Raw genomic sequence first — 12,977 nt, 5'->3', positions numbered from 1 at the left:
CATCGGAGTACAAGTTGAAGGAGAGGGGAAGGAGAGAAGGTAAGATAAGGTAAATGCTGTGGTCGAGACCGTGTGTGAAATAATATTCAAGATGAAGACTTGCTAGTGTGGTGGTATTGAGTGAAAGTGATATCCTGTGTAGCATAGATTTACTGGCCTGTTATTGTACAAGTGGAATACACGTGGTAATTCAAGGTCACCATCTTACGTTGCACCACGTTGTTTTCCTTCGCATCAAAGAAGTAACAGCCCGCCATAATTTTGGTCACAGTCTCCTTAGATCTCCACGATCCGCTTACCCTCATCCACGATTGGTTTGTGTGCTTATCAAGGTCACAGTCACCTACGACCTTCTCTATTGGGTTCGTGTATTTATCAAAGTCACGGTCACCGTAAATCTCCACTGACCCACATCCACGTTTGACTTGTGTACGTATCACATCTTAGATCTTCATGGTCCTACGTACCCCTAGTTGGCTTGTATACTTATCAAGGTCACAGTCGGGAGCCACCGTGGTGCAATGGTTAGCATGCCCGCCTTGCATACACAAGGTCGTGGGTTCGATTCCTGCTACGACCGAACACCAAAAAAGTTTTTCAGCGGTGGATTATCCCACCTCAGTAATGCTGGTGACATTTCTGAGGGTTTCAAAGCTTCTCTAAGTGGTTTCACTGGAATGTGGAACGCCGTTCGGACTCGGCTATAAAAAGGAGGTCCCTTGTCATTGAGCTTAACATGGAATCGGGCAGCACTCAGTGATAAGAGAGAAGTTCACCACTGTGGTATCACAATGGACTGAATAGTCTAAGTGAGCCTGATACATCGGGCTGCCACATAACCTAACCTAACCTAAGGTCACAGTCATTTTAGATTTCCACGATCCACTGACCAACATATAGGTACGGTTAGGTTAGGTGGCAGCCCGATGTATCAGGCTCACTAAGACTATTCAGTCCATTGTGATACCACATTGCTGAACTTCTCTCTTATCACTGAGTACTGCCCGATTCCATGTTATGCTCAATGACAAGGGACCTCCTTTTTATAGCCGATTCCGAACGGCGTTCCACATTGCAGTGAAACCACTTAGAGAAGCTTTGAAACCCTCAGAAATGTCACCAACATAACTGAGGTGGGATAATCCGCCGCTGAAAAACTTTTTGGTGTTCGGTCGAAGCAGGAATCGAACCCACGACCTTGTGTATGCAAGGCGGGCATGCTAGTGGCTCCCGACCAACATATACGTTTAATTTGTGTACCTATCAAGGTCTCTGTCACCCAAGATCTTCATGATCCACTAACGCTCCACGTTTGGCTAGTGTAGTTATCATGGTCACTGTTTACGCAGTAAACAAATGGATGGCAATCCTGCCAATCCAAGTCATAACGATCTCATATGTTTCTTGTTTCTTCGTTCTACCTTGCCAACAAGCGACTACAGCAAAAGGGTGAAGGAGGGGCAGTTGTAGAGAAATCGTCATCAAGACCACAGCACATTTTGAAGAAGCATACCAGATAAGAATAAAAGGCTAAGAATTAAATGATCAATTTGAGTATTGCACAAGTATTATTGTTAAAAGAATAGAACCATTTATTGTGAATTTGAAGTGACATACAAAATTTATAGTTATAGATGAATTTATGTGAATAAATACGATTTAATATGAAGTTATAAAGAAACGGAAAATCAAGTGTATTTATTCTCAAGAAGGCTCAATTTATATTGGTTTTCTAACTCGTTAAAACATGGTCTTCGAACCTTCTAGTCAAATAACGGAAACTATTTACCCTATACAGTCCACTGAAAACAAATAAATAATCCAATAAATGTTTACGTGATCCAAGAACAAAAAAAAAGAAAAAAAGAACGAAAAAGGGGATCTATGATTAAGTCTCCAAAACAGAAATAAAGTGATTAATCTCTCTTGTTGTGAATAATTTACGCTTCTCTTAAAAAAAATAATAATAATAATAATAAGTACCTTAAAGAGAAGTGTTGTGAGAAGATCATAGAAGAAGAAGAAGAAGAATCGACCATACAATTCAAAAAAGTGTACAGAGTGTGTGGTACTCCTCAGAAAAGAGAAAAGTCAAAAGAAGAGAGAATCGTTTGTGTAAAATACATACAACAGGTTACAAATCAATTACTCGAAAATATTTCACAAATTCCTTGCCGACAGACAAAGTATACCCTATAGCAAGCTCGGTGAGTACTCTGTGTCATTCGTTAAGCAATTAAGCAAACACAAAAACCATTTGTCAGTAGGCAAACTTGTATGTTAAACCCTTTGTATTTATCGACAAACCCCTGTCATATATACCCTTTGAATTAGCATATATACCTTTTGAATTATGGCTGAATTAACAACACTAGCTGGCAGTTTGACTCGCAGCATAACCATAGAATTAAATGCATTTAAGGCTGAATTTGGGCCTGTTCTAATTGCGAAGAAATCCATGTCGGCTTTAAAAGTAGTTCAGAGAGAATTAGAGAATATTTGGGCAAAAATAATTGGGAAATACGATGCCCTTATAGAGTTCCCATTATTGGACAAACCAGAACAAGTGAAATCTATAAACATGGAGGAAATTCATGAGAATATGAAAGCTAGTAGAAAGTTTTACAGAGATACTATGATTGCGATAGAAGAGGCAATGGAAAGTCTTTCGGAAGTTATGAAAAGGGGTTCTGACGTTTCGACACCCGACGATAGGGCTACGTTTAGTGTTCCACCATGTGACATTCCAATCTTTAAGGGAGATTATGCATCTTGGGCCTCATTTCGCGACATGTTTTTGGCTGTTTATGGAAATAACCCTAGATTGAGCGAAGTAGAAAAGTTATTTTATCTCAAACAAAAAACGGGAGATGAGCCCAAGGAAATAGTAGACAATGCACCCCTTACACACAAAGGATTCAGCGTAGCATGGGAGGATCTTAGGGCTAGGTATGACAATGTAAGGATGCAAATTAACAAGCAAATTAAAATCTTACTGGACTTGCCAACGGCCACGGCACAGTGTGGATCATCTGTACGCAAATTACAACGAACCGTAAACAGCTGCATAAATCATTTGAAGTTATTAAAAGTACCAACCGATTCTTGGGACCCCATCCTGATATATTTATGTTCGATGAAGTTACCCGTGCAAATGCTTACAAAGTTTGAAGAAACTCTAAGCGACCCTTCAGCTCTTCCAACATGGGTAGAAATGGATGCGTTTCTAACGAATACATACAAAGGACTTGAGTCGGTAGCTGACATTAAAAGCATAGGTACTCCAAAATGGTTAGACAGTAATGAAAAAAGAGGCAAGTTATTTCATGTGAATGTTATTTCGCCTTCTAATTCCAAAAAAGGTAACACTCAGGGACCAACCACAAACGAAACTTCAAGAGACCATAGGGTTTTAGAGTGCAAATTTTGTGAAGATAATCACACTATTCGGGAATGTCCACAATTTGAAACGTTAAGTGTGAAGGAACGAATTGAGTTTGTGCAAAACAATGGATGTTGCTATAACTGTTTAGCTATATCTCACATATTGAGGAATTGTAAAAGGTCGTTCAGATGTCGGTACTGTGGAAGGCGACACCACACGCTTTTGCATAAACCAAATTCCTCCACAGAAATCCCAGTTAACACTTCGGCGGAAAATCAGACCGCCATTCATGAATGTGAACAGTCTGTTCCTATGAGCGCTTCCTCTCAGGCCTTTTCAACCTTTACTCAATCCTGTAACCAAATAGATTAAAGGAAAAAATTGTTGGGGACAGCGGTTTTGAAGGTACAGCATAATGGGGCATTATTCACAGCTAGAGCTTTAATAGATCCAGCATCAGACTTTTCTTTTATATCCGATACATTGCGACGTAGATTGAATATACCCACCCTACCCATAATTGCAGAGATATCAGGCATCAATGAAGTAATATCCGCCAGATCAGACAAAATATGTGAAGTAGTTTTAAGGTCGGCTGTGCGACAAGATTTCTGTATAACAGTACAAGCGATAGTAGTAAAAACTCTAACCCACGCCTTGCCAACCCAGAATATCACCCAACCCGTATTAAATGAATTGAATAGTACTTCCTTGGCAGATCCACTTTTCTTCCAAAGTCGACCCATTGATTTCATCATAGGATGTGATTATTACCCACAAATCATTCGGTCAGGTGTACAAAGAAATATTCTAGATACATTAGTAGCTCAAGACACTGAATTTGGATGGGTTCTCACGGGACCAATCAATGAGAGACGAGCTCAGAATCAAGCGGTGTCATTTTTCAATTCCGTATCGCTAGAGAAAACTATAACACGATTTTGGGAAATTGAGGAGGTACCCATTAAACACCACCGGTCCTTAGAAGATGAAATGTGCGAGGAGATATTCGACAGAACTATATGCAAGCTGCCACAAGGACGTTACCAAGTTTTTTTACCCTTTAGGACACCACAAATTCAACTTGGTCATTCCAGACATATAGCAATGGCACAGTTTCTCCGAAATGAACGCAAGCTAATGAAAACACCGGAATTAAAAAAAGAGTACGACAATGTTTTAGAAGAGTACATAAGGTTAGGTCACATGGTACCTGTGGAATTCAAAAACACTTTGAACCCTGATAGTTCTTACTATTTACCCCACCACGCTGTTGTTAAGCCAGATCGGGTTACTACTAAGGTTAGGGTTGTATTTAACGCGTCGAGTAAGACTTCGAATGGGAAAAGCTTAAATGACGCTTTGGTCACAGGCCCCACTATACAAGGGGATTTAGTCATACTGATATTACAGTGGAGATTTTATAAGTTCGTTTTTAATGCTGACATACAAAAAATGTATCGTCAGATACTTTTGGAACCATCGCACACCCGATTTCAAAGGATTTTGTATCGAAGTAATGTGAATGAGCCTATTAGAGATTATGAACTCAAAACAGTTACGTTCGGAGTTAACTCAGCACCCTTTTTAGCTGTGAGTACCCTTCATCATTTGGCCAAGGAGGTTCAAGCCACGCACCCCCGTGCATCTGATATTCTAATGAACTCCATGTACGTCGATGATGTTTTAGCTGGTGCTCATACACTTTCTGACGCGAAACTAGCTCAAAATGAGCTAATTTCCGTTTTGCAATCAGCTGGATTTCCACTTCGAAAATGGATGGCAAATTCTTCGGAACTGTTAGACCATATACCCAGAGAGCATTTGTTAAATGCTGAATTACTGACGCTCTCCGAATCATCAAATACAAAAATGTTAGGAATTCGTTGGAACGCTAAAAGCGATGTATTCCTTTTCGACGTTCCTCTAATGGAGAGACCCAATACATACACTAAGCGTATAGTCCTATCTGAGATCGCCAAACTGTTTGACCCAGCAGGATGGCTAGCGCCCATAATTATAACAGCCAAAATAATCATGCAACAGATTTGGCAAGACAATACCAGATGGGATGAAAGTTTATCGACACACACCCTACATAAGTGGAACATGTTCATTGATAGCCATTCTAATATAGGGCAAATTCAAATCCCCCGATGGATTCGGTTTACACCTAAGGATACCATCGAGTTTCATGGATTTTCGGACGCCTCCGAAAAAGCTTACGCCGCAGTCTTATATGCTAGAGTTATACCCAAATCTGGACCTGTGTCTGTTTCATTACTTTTTGCAAAAACTAGGGTGGCACCGATAAAGGTATTATCGCTGCCACGGTTAGAGCTATGTGGCGCTGCATTATTAGCCACGATGGTTAATGCTTTGTTATCACAGCTGAGAATTCCCCAATATGCTACACACTATTGGACAGATTCTTCAATAGTATTAGCGTGGCTTAGTAAACCACCGACCACATGGAAAACGTTTGTTGCAAATCGGGTGTCCATTATAACAAGAAACACTAGTGCAGAGAATTGGAGACACGTAGCTTCTCACGACAACCCTGCGGATATAGCTAGTCGGGGATGTGATGTTAGTGCACTGAAACATGAGTCATTATGGTAGAAGGGCCCTTCGTGGCTTAGTAACGACACGTCTGATTGGCCGGTGTCACCATCGTTTACCACCGAAATGGAAGCGAAGACCGTGAAAGTCTTCGCAAACACTGTTTCGATTCATTCAGACATATTAACAAGATTTTCAATGTGGTCAAGGGCAATTAGAGTTCTGGCGTACGTTTATAGATTTTATTTTAACACCTTGAAACATAGGGAATCTACTAAATTCTCACGTTTGGAGCTGACCTCGGAAGAAATCAAACTCGTAAAGGATCGATTAATAATAGTTTGTCAGAAGCTATACTTTCCAGAAGAGCACAGCTGCTTAACAATCCGAGAAAAATTACCTCAGAAAAGTTCGATACTTACATTAAACCCTTTCATAGATGTACATGGAATCATGAGAGTTAATGGTAGATTAGTAAACGCTGGTCACCTAAGTTATAATGAGAGATACCCAGTACTCATTCCATACTGCAGTGAATTTGCACGCTTGTTAGTGAAACACGTACACTTAATAACCCTACATGGTGGCAATCAAGTCATGCTTCGAGTCCTTCGATCCTGTTACTGGATACCCAAACTAAAAACTATGATTCGAAGTACAATACATTCATGCGTACCCTGTGTTAGGTATAAGAATAACCAATCAAAACAATTAATGGCAGCATTGCCTCCGGAAAGAAGTACTTTCTCAAGACCATTTACCAACACGGGGGTCGACTTCGCTGGCCCGTTCGAGGTTAAAAGCTACTCGGCACGATGCTGCAAAATTACTAAAGGATACGTTTGTATATTTGTATGCTTTTCGACTAAAGCTATACACCTAGAACTCACATCCGACCTCTCCACTCCAACGTTTATGGCAGCCTTCGCTAGGTTCTTCTCAAGACGGGGATGTCCAGAATCTATTTACTCCGATAATGGTACAAATTTCGTCGGAGCGGCAAGGATGCTTAGAAATGAGCGCCAGGAGTTTATAAACGGACTAAGAGGAGAAGTCGTTACTGCTCATAATTTTCAGGACATAAAATGGCACTTTATACCTCCCGGAGCCCCACATATGGGCGGACTATGGGAGGCAGGAGTGAAAAGCTTTAAGGCTCACCTGAAAAAGTGCTGCATAAATCAAAGGCATACATTTGAGGAGCTGAATACTCTCTTAGCCAGAATAGAGTCATGTCTCAACTCGAGACCTCTTTCACCTTCGAGCGATGATTCTGAGGACCTAAATCCACTAACCCCGGGGCACTTTCTTATAGGAACCCCATTACTAACTCCAGCTGAACCGGAACTCGGAGACAATAACATGAGTCTGATCAATCGATGGCAGCGTCTCAGAGTACAACACCATTATTTCTGTCGAAGATGGAAGGAGGAATACTTAAAGGAACTCCACAAGCGCTACAAATGGAAATATCCGCAAAGATCAATCCAAAGGGATGATATGGTAGTCGTTCGTCAGGATAATACACCCCCTAATGAGTGGCTGTTAGGCAGGGTTACCAAGGTTTACAATGGATCCGACAACAGAACGAGAGTTGTGGATCTGCGTACCACGACCGGTGTTATCACAAGACCAATTACTAAATTAGTAGTGTTGCCCACAAATTAATGTTTTTTTTCTCAACCTATACTTTTTGTTTAGATAACACTCTACACCAACAACACACATTAAATCCCATTTTTACTCTAATTTTCATTGTTTAACTATTTATTCCATAGGTGCGCTAACAAGCATGGGTCGAACTTGTAAAAGCTGTGCAAACCGAGCACCTTTACACAGAAATTGTTCAATAAGCTGGCGACAAGGTAAACGAAGTGAGGAGCAACATCAGTTTACTCATTCAAATCACAGTGTGAAACATTTTGGGTGCGGATTATGTCGAGAAAATCATAGTTTATCGTCTTGCTCAAAATACCGCCACATGAACCTGATCGACAAATACAAAACAGTTATGAAGCTCCATTACTGTGTTAATTGCTTAGCAAGAAACCACCTTCAAGGCAAATGTCAAAGCCATGCCCGATGTAACATCTGTAAAGAAAAACATCATACTAGTTTGCACGGACATAAGCGCATTTGGAGGAATGAATCCACTGCCCCTAGAATTCGTTCCCATTCCCCTCCGCAGTTATCATCCAAACGACCAAACCCAGTTTCATGCAACATACTGAGAACTGTACTACCGACTGCACTAATAAAAGTTCATATGGGCGATAGTACGAAATTTGTTAGAGCATTAATGAATTCCAGTTTATCGTCGACAATAATCGCTGCTCGACTTATTGAAGAATATGAGCTTAAAACATTCACGGTGGATTCGTTATTGTATACACGTCTGAGCTTTGAGGCCACCGTCCCAACCTATCCGGGTTTTCAGGTTAATGCAAGGGTAACAGAGACTTTACCACGGGAACCTTATGCTCAATCTCTCTCCGAAACCATCTTGGACAAATTTCCGCGAATCGAATTAGCCGATCCCAAATTCATATCCAACAATCCAATCTACATAGAAATCGGCGCAGATTTGTTTCCTGCAATCATGAAATCAAATATAATGCAGGCAGAAGGCGGGTTGCTTATGGCTCAGGATTCCACCTTAGGGTGGTTGGTAATTGGGTCAGCAACGTCCTAAGATGTTCAATTTTAAATACCCTTTCCATATCGAAAAAAAAACACAAATATACCAAATGTGCTATGTAGTAAATTTAGTCCACAATTTAATATCTGCTTAGATACCCCATGGCCGGGGAGGATGTTTACGCAGTAAACAAATGGATGGCAATCCTGCCAATCCAAGTCATAACGATCTCATATGTTTCTTGTTTCTTCGTTCTACCTTGCCAACAAGCGACTACAGCAAAAGGGTGAAGGAGGGGCAGTTGTAGAGAAATCGTCATCAAGACCACAGCACATTTTGAAGAAGCATACCAGATAAGAATAAAAGGCTAAGAATTAAATGATCAATTTGAGTATTGCACAAGTATTATTGTTAAAAGAATAGAACCATTTATTGTGAATTTGAAGTGACATACAAAATTTATAGTTATAGATGAATTTATGTGAATAAATACGATTTAATATGAAGTTATAAAGAAACGGAAAATCAAGTGTATTTATTCTCAAGAAGGCTCAATTTATATTGGTTTTCTAACTCGTTAAAACAGTCACAGTCACTCTAGATCTTCACAATCCCATTGAGCTTGCTCCACGTTTGACTAGTGTACTTACTCGAGATCTTCAAGACCTCTTTCACCGTTTGACTTGTGTACTTACCCAGTTCGCAGTCACTCCAGATCTTCACTATCCCATTGACTCTTTACTTAGCAAGCTTTGAAACCCTCAGAAATGTCACCAGCATTACTGAGATGGGATAATCCGCCGCTGAAAAACTTTTTGGTGTTCGGTCGAAGCAGGCATCGAACCCACGACCTTGTGTATGCAAGGCGGGCATGCTAACCATTGCACCACGGTGGCTGCCGACCACCAAATACGTTTAACTTGTGTACCTATCAAGGTCACTGTCACCCAAGATCTTATTGATCCACTAACGCTCCACGTTTGGCTAGTGTAGTTATCATGGCACAGTCACTCCAGATCTTCACAATCCCATTGAGCCTGCTCCACGGTTGACTAGTGTACTTACTCGAGATTTTCAAGACCTCTTTCGCCGTTTGGCTTATGTACTTATCCAGTTCGCAGTCACTCCAGATCTTCACTAACCCATTGACTCTTTACTTAGCAAGGTCACAGTTCCAATTGTCGTCGCATCTATCCACTCGCAGTTAATCGAGATCTTCAAGACCTCTTTCGCCGTTTGACTTGTGTACTTACCCAGGTCGCAGTCACTCCAGATCTTCACAATCCCATTGAGCCTGCTCCACGTTTGACTAGTGTACTTACTCGAGATCTTCAAGACCCCTTTCGCCGTTTGACTTGTGTACTTACCCAGTTCGCAGTCACTCCAGATCTTCACTATCCCATTGACTCTTTACTTAGCAAGGTCACAGTTCCAATTGTCGTCGCATCTATCCACTCGCAGTTAATCGAGATCTTCAAGACCCCTTTCTCCGTTTGACTTGTGTACTTACCCAGTTCGCAGTCACTCCAGATCTTCACTATCCCATTGACCCTTTACTTAGCAAGGTCACAGTTCCAATTGTCGTCGCATCTATCCACTCCCCTGTACCTAGTCCATAGCTTTTCCTTGGTCACTGTCCGTTCTCCATTCCCAGTCGCTTAGCGTTGTTCTAACTTTACTCGCTCTACACAAGGTTCCACAGGATCATCTTTGACTCACCACTACCTCGTTTCCATTCGCAGTCACTCCAGATCTTCACTATCCCATTGACTCTTTACTTAGCAAGGTCACAGTTCCAATTGTGGTCGCATCTATCCACTCGCAGTTAGTCGAGATCTTCAAGACCTCTTTCGCCGTTTGACTTGTGTACTTACCCAGTTCGCAGTCACTCCAGATCTTCACTATCCCATTGACTCTTTACTTAGCAAGGTCACAGTTCCAATTGTCGTCGCATCTATCCACTCCCCTGTACCTAGTCCATAGCTTTTCCTTGGTCACTGTCCGTTCTCCATTCCCAGTCGCTTAGCGTTGGTCTAACTTTAATCGCTCTGCACAAGGTTCAACAGGATCATCTTTGACTCACCACTACCTCGTTTCCATACATCTCACCAGATTTACTGAGCGTACTTAGCGAGGTCGCCATTCAACCACCCAGATACGCCAGCGCACTGAGCAAGGTCGCTGTTCCAAGATCCTGCCTAGACTTACAGAGCGTACTGAGCTAGGCCGCCATTCAACTCGCCCATTCCTGCCATATAATTGATAAGGCCAAACGCGGGCAGCTCAGTCCGGTGTGCTTATCCAAGCCACCATCCGGCCCCATCGAATCGGTACCACGTCCTAGAACATGCTCTCACCAACCGTATCTCTAGTTATTATATAACATTTAATTTGTAGACGATTTACCATCAATAAACTGTAATACCAAAGTATAACACCGTTTTTCCTTTCTCTTTCACTACAAGAACAAATTTCTGTGACGGGCCCTTATCAACGTTACATCATAAGCGAACCGAAATTCTCATCGAATTCTAATCATCAACAAATCAACTTTGTTATCAACGATCCAAAATTCTCATCGACTACCGACCATCAACGAACCGACGTTCTCATCCAGTACCGATCATCAACAAACCAAATTGTCATCATCTACTGATCATCAACGAACCGATGTTCTCATCAACAACCAGTCATCGATGAACCGAAGTTCTTATAACCTAGCGAATTCCTCATAAACGAATCGTCCTCACCGACCTCCAATTATCTGTGAACGAACCAACATCTGATCATCTTCTAATCCTCTACCTTACAACGAATTCCGCCCATCAACTTCCGATCGCCTTCATCTCAGAACGAACCAACATCTGATCATCTTCTAATCCTCTACCTTACAACGAATTCCGCCCATCAACTTCCGATCGCCTTCATCTCAGCGAATATACTAGTTCCCGACCATCAATACATCACCGAATACTTGGTCCCAGATGAACGAAAAGGAAGATTTCATGCGGCAAACCATCGGGATATCTGGGAAATGGACTAGGAAGAAATTGGTATAGGTACACGGTTGCAAAAACTAAATTATTTACGTACTGAAAGGATTTCCCCTTGGTGACGCCTGGCACAGGAACATACCAGGGAAAACAGATAAGTCGACAAAGCTAATAAGTATTTTCCTTACACATTCCAGAGGGGATAATAACCCTCTAGCTACCTGCAATAACAAAATAAAAAAAATTATCAAATCACTCCAAAGCCACCATTCACTCTGCTGAACATATTACCGTACAATCCAATTTACATAGTGACTAACTCATTGATATGTCATTCCACTGGAACAACTGCATGATTGTAAAAGATCTTGGTTTACATACTTCGCCTTTCCGACCACAATGGACATTCGGTGAAATTTATGACATTTGTAAAAATCAATTTCATGTTTTATTTGAAACGACCCAATTGAATGAAGAATTCCTTCGAATGTCCCCACATGTGTACCTCAATTTGGTATGGATGGACCATAAATACATGCTGTGCGAACAAGCAAAATGTATAGGAAGGAATTGGGTACAAAAACCCCTAAGAAACGAACAACCACACGTGGCCATCATCTCTAAGAGACGATATGTAGATTTTCACTTTTTTTCTTGGGAAGGGGAAAGAATTGATTTGAGCACTTAGACCACTTGGACATTGGTTGAACGAAAATCTTGTTTTTGGGTTTTTATCACCAAAGATCTTAAATCAAATGACATTTGCAGAAAGCAATGTCCAATGCAACACAATGTCATGCTAAAGGTAAATGAGAAAGGAGGAAGGCAATCATATCAGCCACAAGCCAACCAGGACCAGTTGATGATCAACAATGACCAAGAGAAACGAAATAAAGTCATTATTGTGGCGCCACTTGGACAAGATCAAACGGTCTTCTTGCTTTGTTTTGGTCTCTGCTCTCTGGTGGTGGTAGTGTACAAACGTAACCGCCACACTGTAATCATAATCAGTTTAATGTACCCCCATTACTTCCCTTTTCTCAGGAGAAAAATTAAGCATTTCTCGAAATCCTTCTTAGGGTAGGAGGGAGTTTTGTAAGGTTTTGAGAAGAAATCATCGAATTTTTGGAGCTAACTTCCGAATGAGGCAATCTGGCGGCTTCAACCTTGGCACAAGTAGTTGTTATTCTTGTAGGTCGGATGGTTGTAAATGGGTCTCATTGGACCACTTTTAGGTATAGCCTCCATATAAGCGATCATCAGATTTGTCTTCTGGAGCCTCCTTATAAACCAAATCTCATTCGATCAGGTTGTAACTTGTAGGTACGTAATGCCAATATCATGTAACGACGAGTTGACGCCATCTTCCCCGGGGGAAAGAGTCCGTCACTGAAATTTA

General features: G+C 41.3%; 2 protein-coding genes across 2 annotated transcripts; both read left to right on the top strand.

The window, feature by feature from the left end:
- The first annotated feature begins 2,353 nt into the window (after positions 1-2,353).
- LOC142235938 (uncharacterized) lies at positions 2,354-6,007 on the top strand. The gene is made up of 3 exons (XM_075307187.1): positions 2,354-3,314; positions 3,363-3,687; positions 3,760-6,007. Exons 1-3 carry the CDS (start codon positions 2,354-2,356, stop codon positions 6,005-6,007), a joined length of 3,534 nt encoding a protein of 1,177 aa, XP_075163302.1.
- Positions 6,008-6,073: 66 nt separating this feature from the next.
- LOC142235937 (uncharacterized) lies at positions 6,074-7,615 on the top strand. The gene has a single exon (XM_075307186.1). The coding sequence runs from the start codon at positions 6,074-6,076 to the stop codon at positions 7,613-7,615; it is 1,542 nt and encodes a 513-aa protein (XP_075163301.1).
- The last annotated feature ends 5,362 nt before the right edge of the window (positions 7,616-12,977 follow it).

This window comes from Haematobia irritans, chromosome 4 (genome assembly GCF_050003625.1).
Source record: "Haematobia irritans isolate KBUSLIRL chromosome 4, ASM5000362v1, whole genome shotgun sequence".
NCBI lineage: Eukaryota > Metazoa > Arthropoda > Insecta > Diptera > Muscidae > Haematobia > Haematobia irritans.
The sequence above is the reverse complement of the archived record's forward strand: the minus strand, read 5'-3'. Positions and strand labels throughout refer to the sequence as shown.